This window comes from Acanthochromis polyacanthus, chromosome 8, assembly GCF_021347895.1.
Source record: "Acanthochromis polyacanthus isolate Apoly-LR-REF ecotype Palm Island chromosome 8, KAUST_Apoly_ChrSc, whole genome shotgun sequence".
In the NCBI taxonomy this organism is placed as follows: Eukaryota; Metazoa; Chordata; class Actinopteri; family Pomacentridae; genus Acanthochromis; species Acanthochromis polyacanthus.
Window position 1 is genome coordinate 36,520,487 of NC_067120.1, and position 17,503 is coordinate 36,537,989.

A 17,503-nucleotide genomic window follows, 5' to 3' on the forward strand; every position below is an offset into this window, starting at 1 on the left:
TTGGAGAAAGTTTTACTGATATATATGTAATCACTTTGGGTATTTTTTTAGGACTTTTGGAAGATTTTTTTACTCATTTTTTGAAAATATTTACAGGACTTTTTTGCTAAATTTGGGGGATTTTTTAAAATAAAACTTTTAAGAAATTTGTGGATTTTTTTTCTGAATTTTTGGATTTTTTTCAGACAAGGAAACAATATTTTTTGATGCCTGTAAATGAGGACAACAGGAGGGTTAAATGTGCTGTATAAATAAATAAAGTTGACTAGTTCTTTGTCCTCCACTGAGGCCTTGGATTTGGACCAGAGACTCGGCCGGTGCAGGTTTGCTCATAGAAACATGAATAATGTTGTGATCGGAGCTTCATCGGTTCCCAGCAGGACTCCCAACTCTGGCATTAATCTTTTGTAAAAACACTTGAGCTCGGCGGCTCGTCTGGAATCGTGTTTATCTTTTCAAACGCTCAGAGAGTCATTCAGCGGCCCGGACAAAGCAGCGCCTCTACAAATCAAAGCCTCTTAATGACGCCTTTCGTCTGATGCTGCCGGTTCAGGCCGAGGGGAGCTTTTGGCACATTTGATTAGGAGATTAGAAAAGAAACGTGAAAATTGGTGGAAGAGAGGAACGAGAGAAAGCGGCTTTGCGGGTGTTTACAGGTTTCCATTGTGTGTGGTCGAGGTCTTCGAGTGCCTCTACTCTGGACGTTTGGAGCTCTGATGGACTCGGCATTGTGTCACGTTGAAGGAACTCGGGGCAGAAAGCGGCAGATAAGAAGCGTGGAGTCGTCCGGCAGCAGCGGCCTTCCTTCCCATGACCCGCCGGCTGCAGGTCCTGACCGCTGTGTGGTCCAACACCTCACCTCAATTTGCACTTCAGATTCAGCCGCCGGTCAAATCCTCTAAATCTGGAAGCGAGCGTGGAGCTGGACGTCACCGTAAAGCCCCAGAGCAAATATCCTCATCCCTCATGGAACTTCAAGTACAGTTGACGTATTTCATGTCCATGTTTTTGCACATTCCGCACATTTCACAGGAAACTTTGTGCTAAACTCGCTGTACGAATGCAGGTTTTTGCAGTTAAACTTGTTCAGAGATGGTAAATAAGTAAAAATGAACAAAGTGATAGGAGAAATGACAAAAACAAGCAAAGAAAACAAACAAATGAGGCAGAAAATGACAAAAATGATTTGTTTGGTCTTTCCTCTTTTTGTTCATTTTTTGTTATACACGTGATTTTGTTCACTTTTGGTCTATTTTGTACCTCATTTTGTTCATTTTTGGTCCCGATACAGATAATTTTGTTCAGGTTTGACTTCTTTATACCTCATTCTGTTTTTTTGGTCACAGTACACATTTTGTTTTGTGGGGGGCTTTTGTATACCTCCTTTTGTTCATTTTTTTTTTTTTACCATGTTGCACATAAGTTTATTTTATACCTTATTTTGTTAATTTACGGTCCTTATACACAAAGTTTTTTCTTGTCGTTCTATACCCCATACTGCTCTTTTTTGGTCCCGATATGCATAATTTTTTTTTCAGGTTTAGTCTTTTTATACTTAATTTTAGTCATTTTATATCTCACTTTATTCATTTTTGACCATGCTGCACACACATTTGTTCATTGTTGGTTAATTAAATAAAATTAGAAACCTTAAAATGTGCAGAATGTGGACTAAGGCAGTCAAGAAGAACTGAAAATGGAATATTGAAGATTTAAAGACCTGAAAAAAAACTTAATGAACTTGCGACTATGAGAACATTTATCTGCACCTATGTGGGTAAAACTACCAAAACATTTGCTTTTTTTGGAGCCAAACACACTTAAAGACGTCACCTTAAGTTGTTTTAAAGAACATCTTCCTGACAAAATGATTAATCAAACAATTAATAAACATTTCCAGAACAAAATCTCAGAGCCAGACTTGGATTGTTAAAAAAACAAACAAAAACAAAACAAGACTTTATTGCCGTTTTCCACCATGGATTATACAAGGAGAGCAACGTGTGAGACTACAGAATTAAATACAAAAACAATGTTATTTATTTACTCCACATTCGGCTACAGAACAGACGAGTGACGCCGTCTTCATCATCCTCATCAACATGAGAAAAATTAAAGACTCAGAATTAAAACAGCAGATTTATTAATGCAAACTTTATTTACACCAGAAAATAAAAACATGCCATGCTCTACCAACGCCACAGAGGCCATGTCGACTCTGCAGCGGCCATCTTGGCTCTGCAGCCGCCATGTTGGCTCAGCAGCGGCCATCTTGGCTCTGCAGTCCTGATCCAAGGCTGCCGTTAAATAGGTGGAGGGACGCGTTAATGGTTACGTACAGTATTTACAGCCCGACGTCGACCCACGCCGCTCCGCCGCCACACTTCCTCTCCTTCAAAATAAAAGCTTTTTCAAACTACGTGCCACCCAAACCGACACCAACGACATTTCAGTTTGGCTGCGAGGGAAAAATCCTCTTAAAATCGAACGAGGCTCGAATTTAGCGACAGGAAAAGCACAAGTGCAGGTAAATTCTGTGTTTTACGTCATGCCACAGTGGCGGAAGTGAAATTTATGGAGTGATCCATGCAACCAAAACCCTAAATTTGAATTACCGGCTTTCAAAATGAAAAAAATTGCCGTTTGTCTTCATCTGGTGTGGATAATTTGAGCTGTATTTTTGCTTTCCAGGAGATTCTTCAGAGTTTTCTGATGTGTTAACCAGCACAAACATACAACTAACCAAGAAAGTAACCTGCAGATTAATAGAAAACGGACTCCTAAAACTAAACCAGCGATCAATGTCGTATTTTGACACACTTCTGCTTTTCCTGCCACCAAAGCGATCAACTGAAAACCACTGACACTGACTAAAAGGCCACAAAAACACCAGAGAAGAACCCAGATACAGAATCTGACAGGACTGAGTAAATGCATTTGATAAAACTAAGTGCTGCAGTTTAGTTTCACGCTGCTACTCTGTCAGGAAGTTAAATTTAACACGATTTTCTTGTAAAAACACCAAATAAAATGAGATTCACCATCAAACCTGTAGGGACGATAAGGCCAGCAGCTTCCTATCCATTTATCTGTCTACGTTCCAGCTGATTATAGCAATAACTCCTACTTAAATAAACCTGATACGCTGATTAAAGTGATTTTTGCTTTACTCTTTCAGTTCGGAGGTGAAAAACGAGCCCCAATAGCTGGATTTACATTAAAAATTAGGAGTTAGCGACCTGCTGAGAGCTTCTGTTGGGTGAATTTAACCACTAGATGGCACCGGTGAGCTGAAACCACAGAGCTATGAGTTACTATGACGGTGTACGACCACTAGGGGGCACTCACAGCTACAAATCTGTTCTTCACCAACAGGAAGTAAAACATTTCCTGTTATTCTTCCTGCGAGGAGCGGCTGTTTAATATGTACAGACGAAGAAGGAGGAGGCGGCAGTTTCACCGTTCTTTTTTTGTTGTTTTTTTTTAATATGATACAGTGTACAGAGAAGGCGGGAGGGGATGGAAGTTTAATCGCAGCTAAAAACACTCGGATGGTTTCTGGGTGCGTTTGATTTCTACTAACGAACAGGCACAGTGGGTGGAGTCAGATCCGAGGGTCCGTCTCTGTCGGAACATGGATAGAAAGTGAGTTGAAAAGGTGATGCCGTGTTTCCTACTAGCAGCTGGACTCCGCGGGCTCGGCGACGTGACGAAGCCGCCTCACTGCCGGTTGCTCTTTATTCTCTCCAGACGCTTCTTCAGGTCGTCCAGGTTGGCGGCCGGCGAGGCTGAGCGGGTGTGACCGTGGCTGGGTGAGTGGGAGCGGGCGTTGTGCTCCTGCTGGTAGAGCTCCCGCGACTCTTTGAGCTGCGACAGTTTGCTGTGCAGCATGTCGGTGGACGACGCCACCGACGGCTTCGACGACAGCAGCGAAGAGATGGCCGGTCGCTGCTGAGGCTCGTCGTCGCTTCCTCCGACTCCCTGCTGCTGGTGGACCAAGAAGAGGAGACGTTAGATTCTTTTAGACACCAAACATCTACATACAACAATCAGCCACAACATCAAAACTACTGAGAGGTGAAGTGGGGTAACACTGGTGTTCTGAGCTGTGAATTCTTTTAGTTTAAATGCTAAATTCACACATTTATACAGTTAAAAGATTCATTCATTCATATGTTTAATACAGTGAAAGAGATGCTTTTATTCTATGAATGCGATAACAGGAAGTGCATGCGTTTCATGTGCTTTTATTTTGTGGTGAACAGGAAGTAACCGCCTGGCAAAAAGTATGAGTTCCTGAAAGCCACGTTGGAGTGTTCCTCTGTAGCTGCAGCGTTTAATGTTCAGTAAAATGAACAGAGTTCTGAACATTCTCTCTGGATTCATTTAAGAAACAACATTCTGCTGGAAAACCTTGGATTTTGGCGTCCGTGTTGATGAGACTTAGACATCAAAATAAACGTCCCAGAACAAACACACTCCTTCATGCAATGGAAAACCTAAATATCACTGGTCTACCCCCTGAAGGAAAACACATCCCTACACATCGTAAAAAGATCAATCAGGAACATCTTGGGGAACATGACAACTGCCCAAAACGTTGAGTTGACCTCCAAACTTCCTAGACCTCTTTCTGATCAAGCACCCAAAGGATCCACTGCCAACGTCCTGGTTCCAGACCCCATAGGACATCCTGAGAGGTCCTCTGGTCAAGACCCAATGGTTCAGAGCATTTTTGACCACATAAGGGGGACCAACACAATATTAGGCAGATGGTCATGATGCCTGTGTCTGACTGGCGTATATACGAATAAATATGTCACTCACTGCAGAAAAATACACCCCACCATATCGCAAAAATATGAACCAATCAAGAACATCTTGGGAAACATGACAATCACCCAAGATGTTAATTTGATCACCAAACTTCCTAGACCCCATCTTGATCAAGCATCAACAAGATGCAGTGGAACAAAGGCAAGTTTAATTCCATGAGGCCCCACTGGTACCAGACCCTGTAGGAGATCCTGAGATGTCCTCTGATCCAGACCCAATGTTTCAGAGCATTTTTGACCAAAATAATACTAGGCAGGTGGTCATAAGGTTACACCTGATTGGTGTACATGTTGATGTTTTTGGGCTTTTTCTAAATTTCTGCATCATCTTAAGTTCTCCCATCTCAAATCATCACGTTCCTTCTGCTCAACCATCTTTGATTTGCTTGGAATTTCTTAATCCTGAATTATGAAAGTTAAAAGTCCTATCTGTGAAATTTAAGCTAATATATCACATACTTTACAAGATTTTTTTAATTTTTATTTTAAAACTGCCCGTCAACCCACGTTCAGCAGGTTTATTCTCAGATTGAAGTTCTAGGCTGTTTGAGCAACAACATCTCAGAAACTATCAAGATAAAAACAAATTCTTCACTGCCATTCATATATGCACCATCATGTCAAGGATTAAGAATCAGTAATATTCTACAAGTAGATGAAACAATCAATGACTTTTTTGTCAACGGGAAACTTCTTAAAGTGTTTAATCTATTCATCTAAAGGCTTCCTATTCTGTTAGAATGTTTTGAAGCTCAGAGTCTAAAGAACAAAACATGTGGAACAGAAAAGCTGATTTTGTGTGTAAACTAACCCTGGAGGTGTTTTCTAGTCCTTGTCTCTGTCTCAGGATCTTCAGTCTCTCGTAGTAAACGGCCGGTTTCAGCTCCTCGTTGCTGCTCAGACTGGAGTCGACGCCGTGTTGAGGAATCACTGCAGACACACACAAGTTAAAACACAACCCTGACTGGTGCTTTATCTACAACAATACAGACGTTTAACAACATTTTCCTCTCCGTTTCTGCCTCTCGTTCACACGAAATCGTCGTTTCACGTCAATCAAACTGAGGAATACCTGTACAGGCTTTAGCTGTACCTGCTGAGGTCTGGATCCGAGCTTTTCCCTCCCTCTCGGACTCGATCATACGAAGTCCTCGCTCCACGTAGCTCTGGAAGAACTGCGACGTGTTTTTGAGGAAAGGCTCCAAGTCGGCGTCTGAGTATTTCTGTTTGTACTCGTACAACTCCGTCAGACCCTGAGAAGGAAGTCACAGAAACTCATGTTTTCCAGGCTCTCAGTTAAAATACAACTATAGGTAAACATTTTAAAGTGTCAAATGAAACAGTGAAGCTAACGGACCTCTTTAGTGTTCTCCTTGGATCCGATCTTCTTGAAGATCTCGGACAAAATGTCGCTGACTTTTGCCTTCGACATTCGATCGTCCTAAAACACACACAAAAAAACACATCTCTCATCAGAATTCTAAGGCAAATTTACCTCCAGTCATTCTAGACAGAAACACTCAGTATTAGCTATTTTGCAAAAATATGTTCTGACACCCAAGCTCAAAGTTTCTGCAACATTTTCTCCCAAAGACCAAACAAAAACATCAGCATAAAATCCTACTTGAGGTTTACTTCATGTAAAAACTCATGAGTTCATTAAGTGAACTCCAGCTTCAAATTAGTCTTCGTGTCCCAATAAACGAAACAGACTGATCTAAAATTCTTAAAAACAATCATACAGCTGCTGAAATGTGCGTTTCCGCGTGGTTTTGTGTATTTATTGTGCGTTTCTAACCGAGCGCAGTCCGCCCTTCTCGTTTCCTCGGTCGCTCTTGTATCCCGACAGGTTTCCAGAGGGTTTGACGGAGCGTCTCAGATGAGCCTCCAACTCTGACTCGTTGCGGTTCTCGATCATCGACAGGTGATCCAGGATCTGTTCATCGAAAAACACAACAAAACCAGTCAACAGGAAGTACTTATTTATTCATAACGAGGCGCTACAGTTTGGTGTCAGAAAAGATATTCAAGCATCTAGAAAGTCAAATTTAAGGATAGTTGTTGGAGGAACAGAGTTCAGTGGGTGAAGAAGAGGCAACATTTTAGCTCGTAGATCCCCTGTGAACCAGAGAATTTAACTTCATGTCATACCTTTGCCCCGGTCAGCTTGCACAGTGTGTGTAACAGGGTCTTCAGGGTCCTGTGAGGGACGTCGCTCTTCAGCTGCTTGAGTTTCTCTTTGGGGAAAACCTTCATGAAGTTGTGGACGTCCAGCAGGATCCGGTCCAGGTTGATGTTGTTGATGGTTTCTGGGAGGAAGCGGATCATCCTCCAGAGACACTGAACGAACACAGACGGACAGATGGCTTACAAACACCGTAATAATCAGGTTCTACGGTGGAAACAACAGCTTCACAATCAGCATCAGGTCTGTTTACCTTCATGACCAGCTCAGAGACCATCGGAGATCCGGCTGTGGAGATCAAAGTGTCCTGAAGTAAAACCAGCAGAGCGCTGCAGAAGTGAGGAAAGAAAAGAGAAAGCTTTATTAATCCTAAAGGAATTCATCGGGGCGGGCCAGATATCGCTCAGGAAAAACAAGTTCATGATTCCAGACTATAAGCTGCACCACTGCCACAATCTAATCAGTTGGTCCTTATGTCATTTCTGACTTTTCATCTAAATCTGTTCCCAACATGACTCAAAAACTGACTAACAGACAAAAGAACAATCGTCACATAAGTCCACTGCATTCCTTTGCAGAGTAATTATGGTGATTATTTAAGAACAATTAGCTTTCAAACCCGTTGGAGAGTTCTGATGCACAGTGTTAAATCAAAAGCTGCATTAACTAGATTTACAAATCAGAAACCATCTTAGGGTGACCATGAACTGACCTGATCATGTTGGTCTGGTCTGAGTTCTCCAGGACTCGGATGACCAGCAGGTTAACGGACCTGATGACCTGCGTTCCGTCCTCGATGTCCTCCATTCTGCCGTCCAGCAGCAGCGTCATCAGACCGTGCATCAGATCCTTCAGGACGCCCATCGACGCCTCTCTGGCCAGAGACTCCATAGAGAAGAGCTGGAAACAGACAAAATGGTGCTTGTTCAGCTTCTGTTCACCCTGAAACTAACCTGACGTTCTTCGCTGGAGTCCGACCGGCGACTCACCGACAGCATGTTCCCAATGATGCAGCTGTACAGTTTGACGATGTCCTTCTTATCCAGCCGGTCGTCGGCCATGTGAGTGCTGTAGGTGAGTCTCAGCTGCATGATGGTGGCGATGAGGAACTGGTCGATGTGTCCAGACATCACTTCAGCTTTGTCTTCTTGCCGTAACACCTCGTCGATCTGAGGAGGACAAACCACACAGACGTTAATTCATTACCAAAAACTACAAATTATATTGATGGAGGGAAACCAACTGAAGCTAAGACAGCAGATCAGAAATTACTTTACTTCAAAAGAAACTCTTTTTGCTCAGTCAGCCATATAACACTACATGGCATTTCTAAGCCGTTTGCTGTACCTGTGCCAGCGCCTGTATGCTGGTGTTGATGTCGCCGCTCGCCACCTGAGAGATGACGAAGTTGATGGTGGAAGCCGTGCTGTTGTGGAGGTCGTCAAAGTGCGGAGAGACGGAGCGCATCCTTCAAACACAAAACCACAAAGTAACATTAACCACGGCAAACACTCATTTCTGCTTATTTGTCATCTCGGCGTGCTTACTTGGGTTCGGGGATCATGATGGGCTCCAGCAGCTCGTCCAGTTTGTGCTGAACGAGGTCGGGCAGCTCGCAAACTCGGCTCTGGTCCATCTCGATCATGTCCAGGTCCAACTGGAACTCCTTGGGGATGGACGGATGGGACGACTCGCTGTGCTGAGCGTTCTGCCGGGCTTGGCTGGATAAGGAGCAGACAGGATGGTACGTTTAGTCCGGTGTCTTATCGATCAGCGCCGCTCAGCTGCAGTCCCGACTGACACGTGCTTTAAGTTAATAGTTTAAGAATCAGTGACGGTAAAAGTGGCGATCCTCATGATGATGTGTGTGTCGGTCATAAGAAGAATGAAATATCTGACTTTAGTTGGAACATGTGCTTTTTTGGACTTATAAAAACATCATTGTCCAACTTTAATTAGCTTAAAACTACTTCAAAAACGTTCACTAATGAGGATTTGAAGTGTGTGAACAACTCGGTCGATAAATTTTCTGTTTGACCGTCCGAACTGCAGCTGATGAGCACTGATCTGAAAACAACATGAGGCGTTCATATCCTTTGGAAAAGGAGGGAAAAATCTGCAAGGACGAGTAGAGTACAAAAAACACAAAACCTCAGATTCTTTACCACATTAATGACGAATAAACACTCAAACTCTGCAGACTTTAGCTTCTTTAACTACTTCTGCAGCAAAATGTTGAGTAAGCTGCACGAGTTTGGGATTCACTGGGAAAATTCTAGGTTGTGTGGACTTTTAAAACGACAAACAAGGACATTTATTTTAATTCTGACAACATCAAACGGTGACAATCCTTCAAATCGGCTTGAACAGAATGATATAATCACTGAAACTATGAAATAGCGACTTTTGTAGCCACAAATTCTCACAGAAACGACACAAACACGAATCAAACTATCCTAAAAATACTTAAACTAGTCCTAAAATATGGTAAAATTACTTCACAGACATCAGTTACACTAAAAACAGACAAGAGAGAGTAAACAAACTTGTGGCATTGTTAGCGATGCTGAAGGTTGAGTAGCATCTGAAGCTACGTTAGCAGCTACATGCTAATTAAAAGCCATTAGCTGAGCAGCAGCGGCGTAATTTAATCCATTCATTTGGTTGTACGTTCAACAAGAAAATGCGGAGGACGAGAAATGCGTTTCTTTGTGTTTCTAAAGTCCTTTTCAGATGCAGTGCATGTCTGAAAGGGACTGAACTGTGGCAACTGAGGTGTCTAACTTAAATAATTCTGCTGCAACTGTTGAAAAGTTGCCAAATCGCTGCCATTTTCTGTTTTTTTACATTCACCTTTTCCTCTCACTTGGTGCAGTATCTTTCTGAAAAATGTCTCACAGCTCAATAAACTATCAATAAATCAATTTTCATCTCATAATTAAGGGTAAAACTGGCCCAATCTGGCATGAAAGGAGCCTAACCGTGATATTTATGCAATAAGTTTGATCAGATGCATCAAAATCGAGTCTACGTCCTTCGATATCTAATGGTGTTCTGTGGATTTTTATGAAAAAATAAAGTAGTTCTGTGTATGTGTAGCTGGCAGACCAAGCAGAAAACGGTTCATCTCATTCTCAGGTGTTAAACAGACACAGGTGAGACAGAGGGGTGATGGAAGAATGCTTAAAAAGTGACATTTTGAACATTAGTCCAGTGCTTTACCTACCATCTCACTGAAGAAGCACGACTAAAACTCAAATGTCACGACTTTTCTTAGCCTCGAGAGGTGTTAGAAAGCATTCAGAGAGGATTTCTTACAATGAAAACACGTAGAAAAGAGGAGGAGGAAGACGAGGAGGAGGAGTTGGTACTCACATCCTATACGTGCGATACATTATTCTGCTCCGGAAAGGAAGGCAGGCCGAGCAGAGAAAGGAGGAGGAAATCACACAGGAAGAAAGATGAAGGGTTAAGAGACACAGGTTGGTTTCACAGATCAAAACGCTGTGAGATCAACCCGGCATGCAGAGATTCAAACGGGACCAAACGAAGAGAAGGACAGATTAGTGGCGAGCGAACAGAAGTATGGCGTGGATCTGACCAATCACAGCACAGAGAAAAAAGAGGAGGCAGAATGGTTGACATGCTCATGAAGAACAGCTGGAAGAGACGGGGTTCAACACGTTAAAAACACGCTTAAATCTAAAAACTGACAGAAAGTCCTTCGACCTTGTTTATACGGTTTGATTTAGGGCGTAGCGGCACACAAAATTTAAGGTTTTGTATGTTTTTAATACAAACAAAACAAATGTGTTCATTGTTTGCAACCTATTTTTGTCAAAAACTTCGACACTAAAATTCTGCAAACTGTAAATATAAAATTAATGCAATGTCCATTAAGACAAGTGCAAAATCATCAGAATATAACAGCAGAAACAGCCATCTTGCTTAAATAATTGTTTGCTTAAATGCTTTTACTCCCCTTTTTAAAATCATATATATCTAATTTTGTATCGCGGGATTTTGAGGTATACAGGTTTTTACACATTTATTATTTTATATTTTTGTGGTAAAATAAGCATTTTCCAGCCTAAAAAGTTGAAAATTATATACACAAAAGAGAATTAAAACATTAAAAGAATATTAAATGAAAATAAAATGCGTAGCGTTCAGCATCTGGCCTCGTCCAATTCAAATCGACGTCTGATCGTTGCGCATAGTGTTGCTCTGCGGTGTCACGTTTTTGTGAACTTCTCAAAGAGAAATTGAATTTATTTCAAGCCCTATGATGTCGATCAAACGCTCTGCGCCTTCTAAGGCTTCCGGCATCGAACCCAAGCACCAGAGGAAAATGTTTGCCGTCGCAGAAAACTACAAAATTACGTAGGTTTAAGAGTGTAGAAAGTGTTTAAGAGCATAGGAAGTGTTTATCAGAGCGTGAGGAGGGTTTATAAAGCCTTAAAATGTATATAAACAATAAAATAAACATAAGGTCGCTACTTCAGGGTTCTGGAACGTAACAATAGATGAGGGACCACTGTATGCAATCATTAAAATAGTTGGTGATTAATTTAACAGTTGACAACTAGTGGACTAATCGCTGCAGTTCCTCCCATTATTGTACCATGAACAAAGAAAATGTTAATAGTTTTTCCACTATAAGGCACTGTAGCATGAGTTAGTAACTGGCAGAAGGCTGTTTAGAAAGCCAGTCACTGCCTAAATGTCTCTACAATCCATTATGCACATAAACATTTTTAATTTGTTGTTTTTGTAACAAATTATACTTTTAATATGGAATTTACTACTAAATTTTGATATAAAATGATTGGGAGATGAATGTATTCACTCATGCGTTGGGTTTTGTTACAGATCTTTGGCTGGTTTCCGCTCAGATAAAGTTAGCTTGGACCTACTTGAGCTTGTTGGGATCTTCCTGCGCCGGCTTGCGGAGGAAGGTGGCGTTGGGGTTCGTTGGATGTTCCCTCTGAGACCTCTCGGGGGCGCTCTGCTTGGGCGGGGCGGCCGGAGTCTTCTTGGCCGAACGCTTGATCCTCTCCTCCAGCATGCTCATGTCCTTCTCAGACAGCTGGAGAGGAAAGACGGACGTAAGAGCGAGCAGGGCAGGGTTTAAGGTGAGATTTTCAAGCACTGGCTCCATTTCCACTCACGTTTCCTATGAGTTTGTAGACCTGATCCCCACAGACGTTATAAACAGCCACCACGGTGTTGAGGGCGGCGTTGCGGACAGACGTGTCTCTGTCGCCGATGTGGACGGCGATCTCCTTCAGGGATTTAGCCGGAGTCGGCTGGCAAACGTTCATCCCGTAACCTTCTATCAAACAACCCAACTCCTCCAGACACTCTGAGGAAACAGAGGAGACGCTGTTAGAAGATTTATCCTCCAACAGACACTTAGAGTGGAATAAAACACCAAAACAGCACAGTGTCAGTTTCATCAAAAATATGCAAAACAACCAAAAAAAAAAAACCTGATAGAATATACTCGTTGACTAATTTTTCATGATAAAAATTTAAACCCAAACATTTCAAAATAAGAACTATTTGCCTTAACCTAGCTGATTTCTGCATCATCAGTTTTTTGTTAATGAGCTCAAAGATGGAACTTTTCAGGATGGCTTTCATTTTCTCTCCCCTAATTTAATTCAGCCATCGTCAGAGATTATCTGATCTACCGGTCCAATATTACAGAGGCTTAATCAATGACATGATGAGAAATAAAAGTAAAAATTTCACATTTTTATCTGTAATAGTTCCTGAGATATTATCATTCAAACAGCATACAATTAAATATGCAAAAAAATGCGCAGGAAAAGCGTTGACGTGCAGTTTTTAAAACAAATTTATCTCAAAGTGTTCGACATTCAAGTCAAAATTTGACCAACACCTTTATAAAAACAGCCTAAATGTAGGCTATACTAATTTTAGGTAAATCAGAGACGGTCTGAGTAGAATTTGTTCTAAAAATGTGACGATTTGAGATGGAATGACCTTTTTGATTAGGACAGAAGAGGTTCTTGAGAGTGACAGACAGTGGAAACAGCAGATAAAGGAGGCGTTAAAATATGCAGACAGAAATGTAAAATTCATGCAGTGGAGACCTGAAACCTTCATGTGATCCCGGCGTGAATATTACACTGAAAAGCTGACAGCAAGGTGACAAAAATAGTTCTGTTAAAAACTATAAAAATGAAAAAAGGCAAACATCTGTAAGACAGATTAACTTAATTAATATTTAACCCTGTTAAGTGTAAAACCAGGTTTGAAAAGGACATTTTCCTGAACACCAAAATTACGGCATTTATCAAAGCCACAAACTGTAAAAACAGGAAGAATTGTCTAATTTTCAACCATGTGATGATGTAAACTGCAGTTCTATCAGGAAAATCTAAGCTTTAAATTGTGATATTTCATTTAAACCCCTTTATTCTAGTCTCATTCAAAATAAAATAAAAATCCTGCTCATAAGATGTTAAAGACATGACATCAGTGTTGGGTTTTTCCATCTCAAATCATCAGGTGCTTTTTGGTTGAACATTTCTGACTTTTGTTTTTTTTTTAAAATCAAACTATGGGTATTTAAAATGGCATATATAAAACTTTAGCTTCATACATCAAGTGCTTTCCATGATACTTAATAAAGTATGTCAGCCCTCTTTCAGCAAGTTTTTTCATAAAAGTTTGAGGTTGTAAGAACAACAATATTTCAGAAACTATTTTTGAAATATTTTAGTTATTTCTCATCATGTCATTGATTCAGAATCTGTAATATTGGACAAGTGGATCAAATAATCTGATTACAGCAGAAGTCAACTAGTGATATTTTCTGTCCACGTGTAGCTGAATGTCACAAACATACAAAAAACAACAACATAAAAATACGAATTAATTTGTCAAAAAAGAGAAAGATAAAGTTATTCTCATTGAGCAGGTTCTACAAATTGCACAGCAAAAACAGAAATGTGATGATTTGTGATTGAAATACCGGAGTTACCCCTTTGATGCACAACATGGGTCACCCATGTTGTGCATCAAAGGGGTAAATACCACCCCTTTTTTGATGGAAGTTGGTGTTGAGACCTACCAGCTCTCTGTTTGGAGTTCTTGGACTTGGTTCCCTCCATGAGGAAAGGGAAGACCTTAGACGCTGGGTAAACTTTACACAACATGCCCAGGATGGCCCGGACGTCTTTACGAACCACATCTTTCGATTCCCCCACCTACGGAGGAGAAAAACTGAGCATGAAAACAGAAAAAGGAGCGTTTCCAGCGGCTTGTTTTGACTCTTCAGACGGCGCTCACCTTCAGAATGAGGTAGGGGACGAAGGAGTTGGCCTCGTACTCCGTCAGGTGGTAGTTCTCCCGGCTCAACATGGCGAACAGCAGCTTCAGATACTCCAGGACCTTCATCAGCACCGTGGTGTTGGTGTCGAAGAAGCGCAGCGTGAACCACTTCAGGATCAGGTCCAGGCAGCCGATGGTGGCGTCGCTCTCGCTCTCCAACCTCTGTTAGACACAGCTTATTACTAATAAAACCGGTATAAGACAATCCCACAGCGCTGCAGAGAAACAAACACCGACCTCGATCATCACCCCGATGGCCTTCACGTGTCTCTGGAAGTCGAAGTGAAACAGTTCGTCCTGAAGCCACTTGGCAAAGCAGGTCGACATCTGAGTTTTCAGCTGCTCCACGTATTCGTCCCGAGGAGTGATGAAGTTCCACTTTAGGATCTATGACACAAACAGTTTCATTTTAACGTTAGTCTATAGGAGGGATCGGCTGATACGGGTTTTTCAGAGCCTGTTGTTGGTACTCAAAGTTATGTCTGCACTTCTTCTCTATTCTCTGGATATTTCTCTGTTCTGTCATCTTAATTGCCCACTCAGGTAAAGATCCTAAAGCACTTTAATTGAGCGTTTTTCAGACTCTTGTTTTTTTTGTCTGTTTTATAGGCAGCTTTCCAGACTTGGCTACTAGCTGTTAACATAGCTTTTTGCCCACCAGTGTCCAGATCTTAAAGCATTGTTAGCTAGTGTTTTTCAGACTCTTTATGGGTTTTTGCCCATTTTATGGACGGCTTTACAGACTTAGCTGCTAGCCATTAAGCATAGGTTTTTTCCCCACCAGCGTAAAGATCTTACAGCTTTATTAGTTAGTGTTTTCCAGACTATGTTTTTTTGTCTGTTTTGTAGACGGCTTCCCAGACTTAGCTGCTAGCCATTAGCATATTTTTTTCCCCCACTAGTGTAAAGATCTTAAAGCTTTATTATTAGCTAGTGTTTTCCAGACTCTCTTTATGGTTTTTTGTCTGTTTTATAGACGGTTTTCCAGACTTAGCCATTAGCCATTAGCCATTAGCATAGGTATTAGCCCACTCTGGTTCAGATCGTAAAGATTCAAGAACTTTATTGTCACGTACACAGCAGAAACACAGTGGCTACCCACAGTAATGAATTCTCATTTTGCAAGTTTCCTTAACACAACTGAAATAAAAAATAAAATACGATTAAAAAAAGTTAAAAAAAAAAATTCTACAGCATTATTATTTAGTAACCAGCAACACAAACTGTTATAATACAGAATCCTATTGTGACATATCTGGAAGTTGTAGTTGAGAACACAAACATCAGCAGATTAATAAATTTAAAAATATTAAGTCCTTATAAAATTACAAAATTGTGTTTAACTGACAGAAAATTAATCAACAGCAGTCTTTTTTTTTTTGCAAATAAACCCATTAAACATTTGATGGCTTCAGATTTTCATCAAATAGGACAGTTTTGGACTTATAAGCACATAAATCAATTAGTAAGGCTTCTAGAAATGTTTAAAAGCCTTCAAAGCACTTAAAGCATTAAACTCAATTTTCTTAAATTTCTCATGAAATCAAACAGAATTCTGTTTTTATATGAAGTGTTTTGATCTATAGGCTGGTTATACACCAGTATCTGACCAGAACAATGACCACAAAAGTATTTTTTATAGACTAATCCTTCACTCTGAGACGTCTGTTCATTTTGCGAAGAATTCAACTCTCTCTTAAACTCAGAAAGCAGCAGCAGACACCATGTAGACGACCCATTTTTCATTCTCTCGTGTACCTTCAGCTGCTTCTCCTCCTTGATCCTCTGTTCCTTGGCGTTGGGGATGAGGGTGAAGATGGGTCCGGACTTATCTTCGTCATCCTTCAGGCCTTTAGCTGCAGGTTTCTTACCAGCTGGACCCTGAGAGGAAGGAGACGACAGGACAACCGGTTTCTGTCTGTGGATGTTTAATCTTTTTATTGAGTTATTCCACCTCAGATCATCTGCAGCTTTCTGCTCCACTGTCTCTGATTTGCTTAAAACTTTACCACAAAGTACGGATGGTTAAAGATAGTTTCTGAAGTTGGATCAGGCTATTTACTGATATTTTTTTGCTTTTGTGGTACAACTTACTCAATCAGGTATTCAAGTTTAATGAAAGTAACTTACTTTTTAAATATTTGCAGCCAAATATTTCACATCAATTGACCATTAACCGTTAACTTTTTTGTAATGTCCTTTAATTGTGACCTATTGTCCTATATTTCATTGTCACGTTTTTGTTTTTTTATTTGCCTAGGAACTGTGGATGTAAATTAGCATTGGTGCTATAGTCCAGCATATTTACATCTATCGCTGCCGAAATAAACATTCATTAATGTGCACCATCCCTATCAAATAAAGAAATAAACAAACAACAAATACTCCGTTTTGGATTATTAGGATGTGCAGCTGCATATAGTTCAGAAAATATCACCGGCTAACTTCTGCATTACACATTTTTTTGTTAGTGAGCTCAAAGATAGAACTTTCAGGATGGCTTTAATTAACTTTCCCCTATTCAAACTCCTCCATAAATCAGAGATCATCTGATCTACTCAGCTAAAATTACAGGTTCTGAATCAATGACATTATAAGAAAAATAAAAAATAAAAAAAATCTGGATTTTATCTAAGTGTTCCTGAGACATTGTTGCTCAAACTGCCTCAAATTTCAATGTTCAATGAGCAACTTTAAAAGAAATTTCTCTTCTAAAGCGTTCAATATTAAAGCTAAAATCTGACAATTATCTTTATAAAATTGCCTAAACGTAAGCTATACTAATTTCAGGCAAATCAGAGACGGTTTGAGAAGAATTTGCCCTAAAAATGTGACGATCTGAGCTGGAATGACTCGTCTGATTGGGACAGAAAAGGTTCTTGTGAGCGACAGACGGTGGAAACAGCAGGCAAGGGAGGCGTTAAATGGGTTAAAACGCACAAAACAGACGGTGCAGAAATGCAAAATCCATGCAGTGGAGACCTAAAACCTTCATGTGATCCCAGTTTCTTAAAGTGTTACAGTATGACACGGAAAATCTGGCAGCAGGGTGGACAAAAAAACCTTAAAAACTCTAAAAACTGTGGAGAAAAGAAGGCAAATATTTGTAAAATGTGAT

General features: G+C 40.7%; 1 protein-coding gene across 4 annotated transcripts in view; it reads right to left on the reverse strand.

Moving 5' to 3' along the window:
* Positions 1 to 1,921: 1,921 nt before the first annotated feature.
* Positions 1,922 to 17,503, reverse strand: part of ckap5 (cytoskeleton associated protein 5) — a 53,287-nt gene continuing 37,705 nt past the window's right edge. For 2 of the 4 annotated variants that reach the window (XM_022215490.2, XM_022215495.2), the window contains 18 exons: positions 16,144 to 16,266; positions 14,623 to 14,772; positions 14,344 to 14,547; positions 14,126 to 14,261; positions 12,192 to 12,385; positions 11,937 to 12,109; positions 10,396 to 10,419; positions 8,568 to 8,741; positions 8,368 to 8,488; positions 8,010 to 8,189; positions 7,733 to 7,920; positions 7,274 to 7,349; positions 6,987 to 7,175; positions 6,634 to 6,771; positions 6,193 to 6,276; positions 5,929 to 6,088; positions 5,647 to 5,765; positions 1,922 to 3,987 (listed from right to left, as the gene is read on the reverse strand). In XM_022215490.2, the coding sequence (XP_022071182.2) occupies positions 3,721 to 3,987; positions 5,647 to 5,765; positions 5,929 to 6,088; positions 6,193 to 6,276; positions 6,634 to 6,771; positions 6,987 to 7,175; positions 7,274 to 7,349; positions 7,733 to 7,920; positions 8,010 to 8,189; positions 8,368 to 8,488; positions 8,568 to 8,741; positions 10,396 to 10,419; positions 11,937 to 12,109; positions 12,192 to 12,385; positions 14,126 to 14,261; positions 14,344 to 14,547; positions 14,623 to 14,772; positions 16,144 to 16,266 (2,700 nt within the window). In that variant the 3' untranslated portion in view covers positions 1,922 to 3,720. The remainder of the gene's footprint in view (positions 3,988 to 5,646; positions 5,766 to 5,928; positions 6,089 to 6,192; positions 6,277 to 6,633; positions 6,772 to 6,986; positions 7,176 to 7,273; positions 7,350 to 7,732; positions 7,921 to 8,009; positions 8,190 to 8,367; positions 8,489 to 8,567; positions 8,742 to 10,395; positions 10,420 to 11,936; positions 12,110 to 12,191; positions 12,386 to 14,125; positions 14,262 to 14,343; positions 14,548 to 14,622; positions 14,773 to 16,143; positions 16,267 to 17,503) is intronic. The other 2 variants (XM_022215491.2, XM_022215492.2) reach the window with 2 other exon arrangements.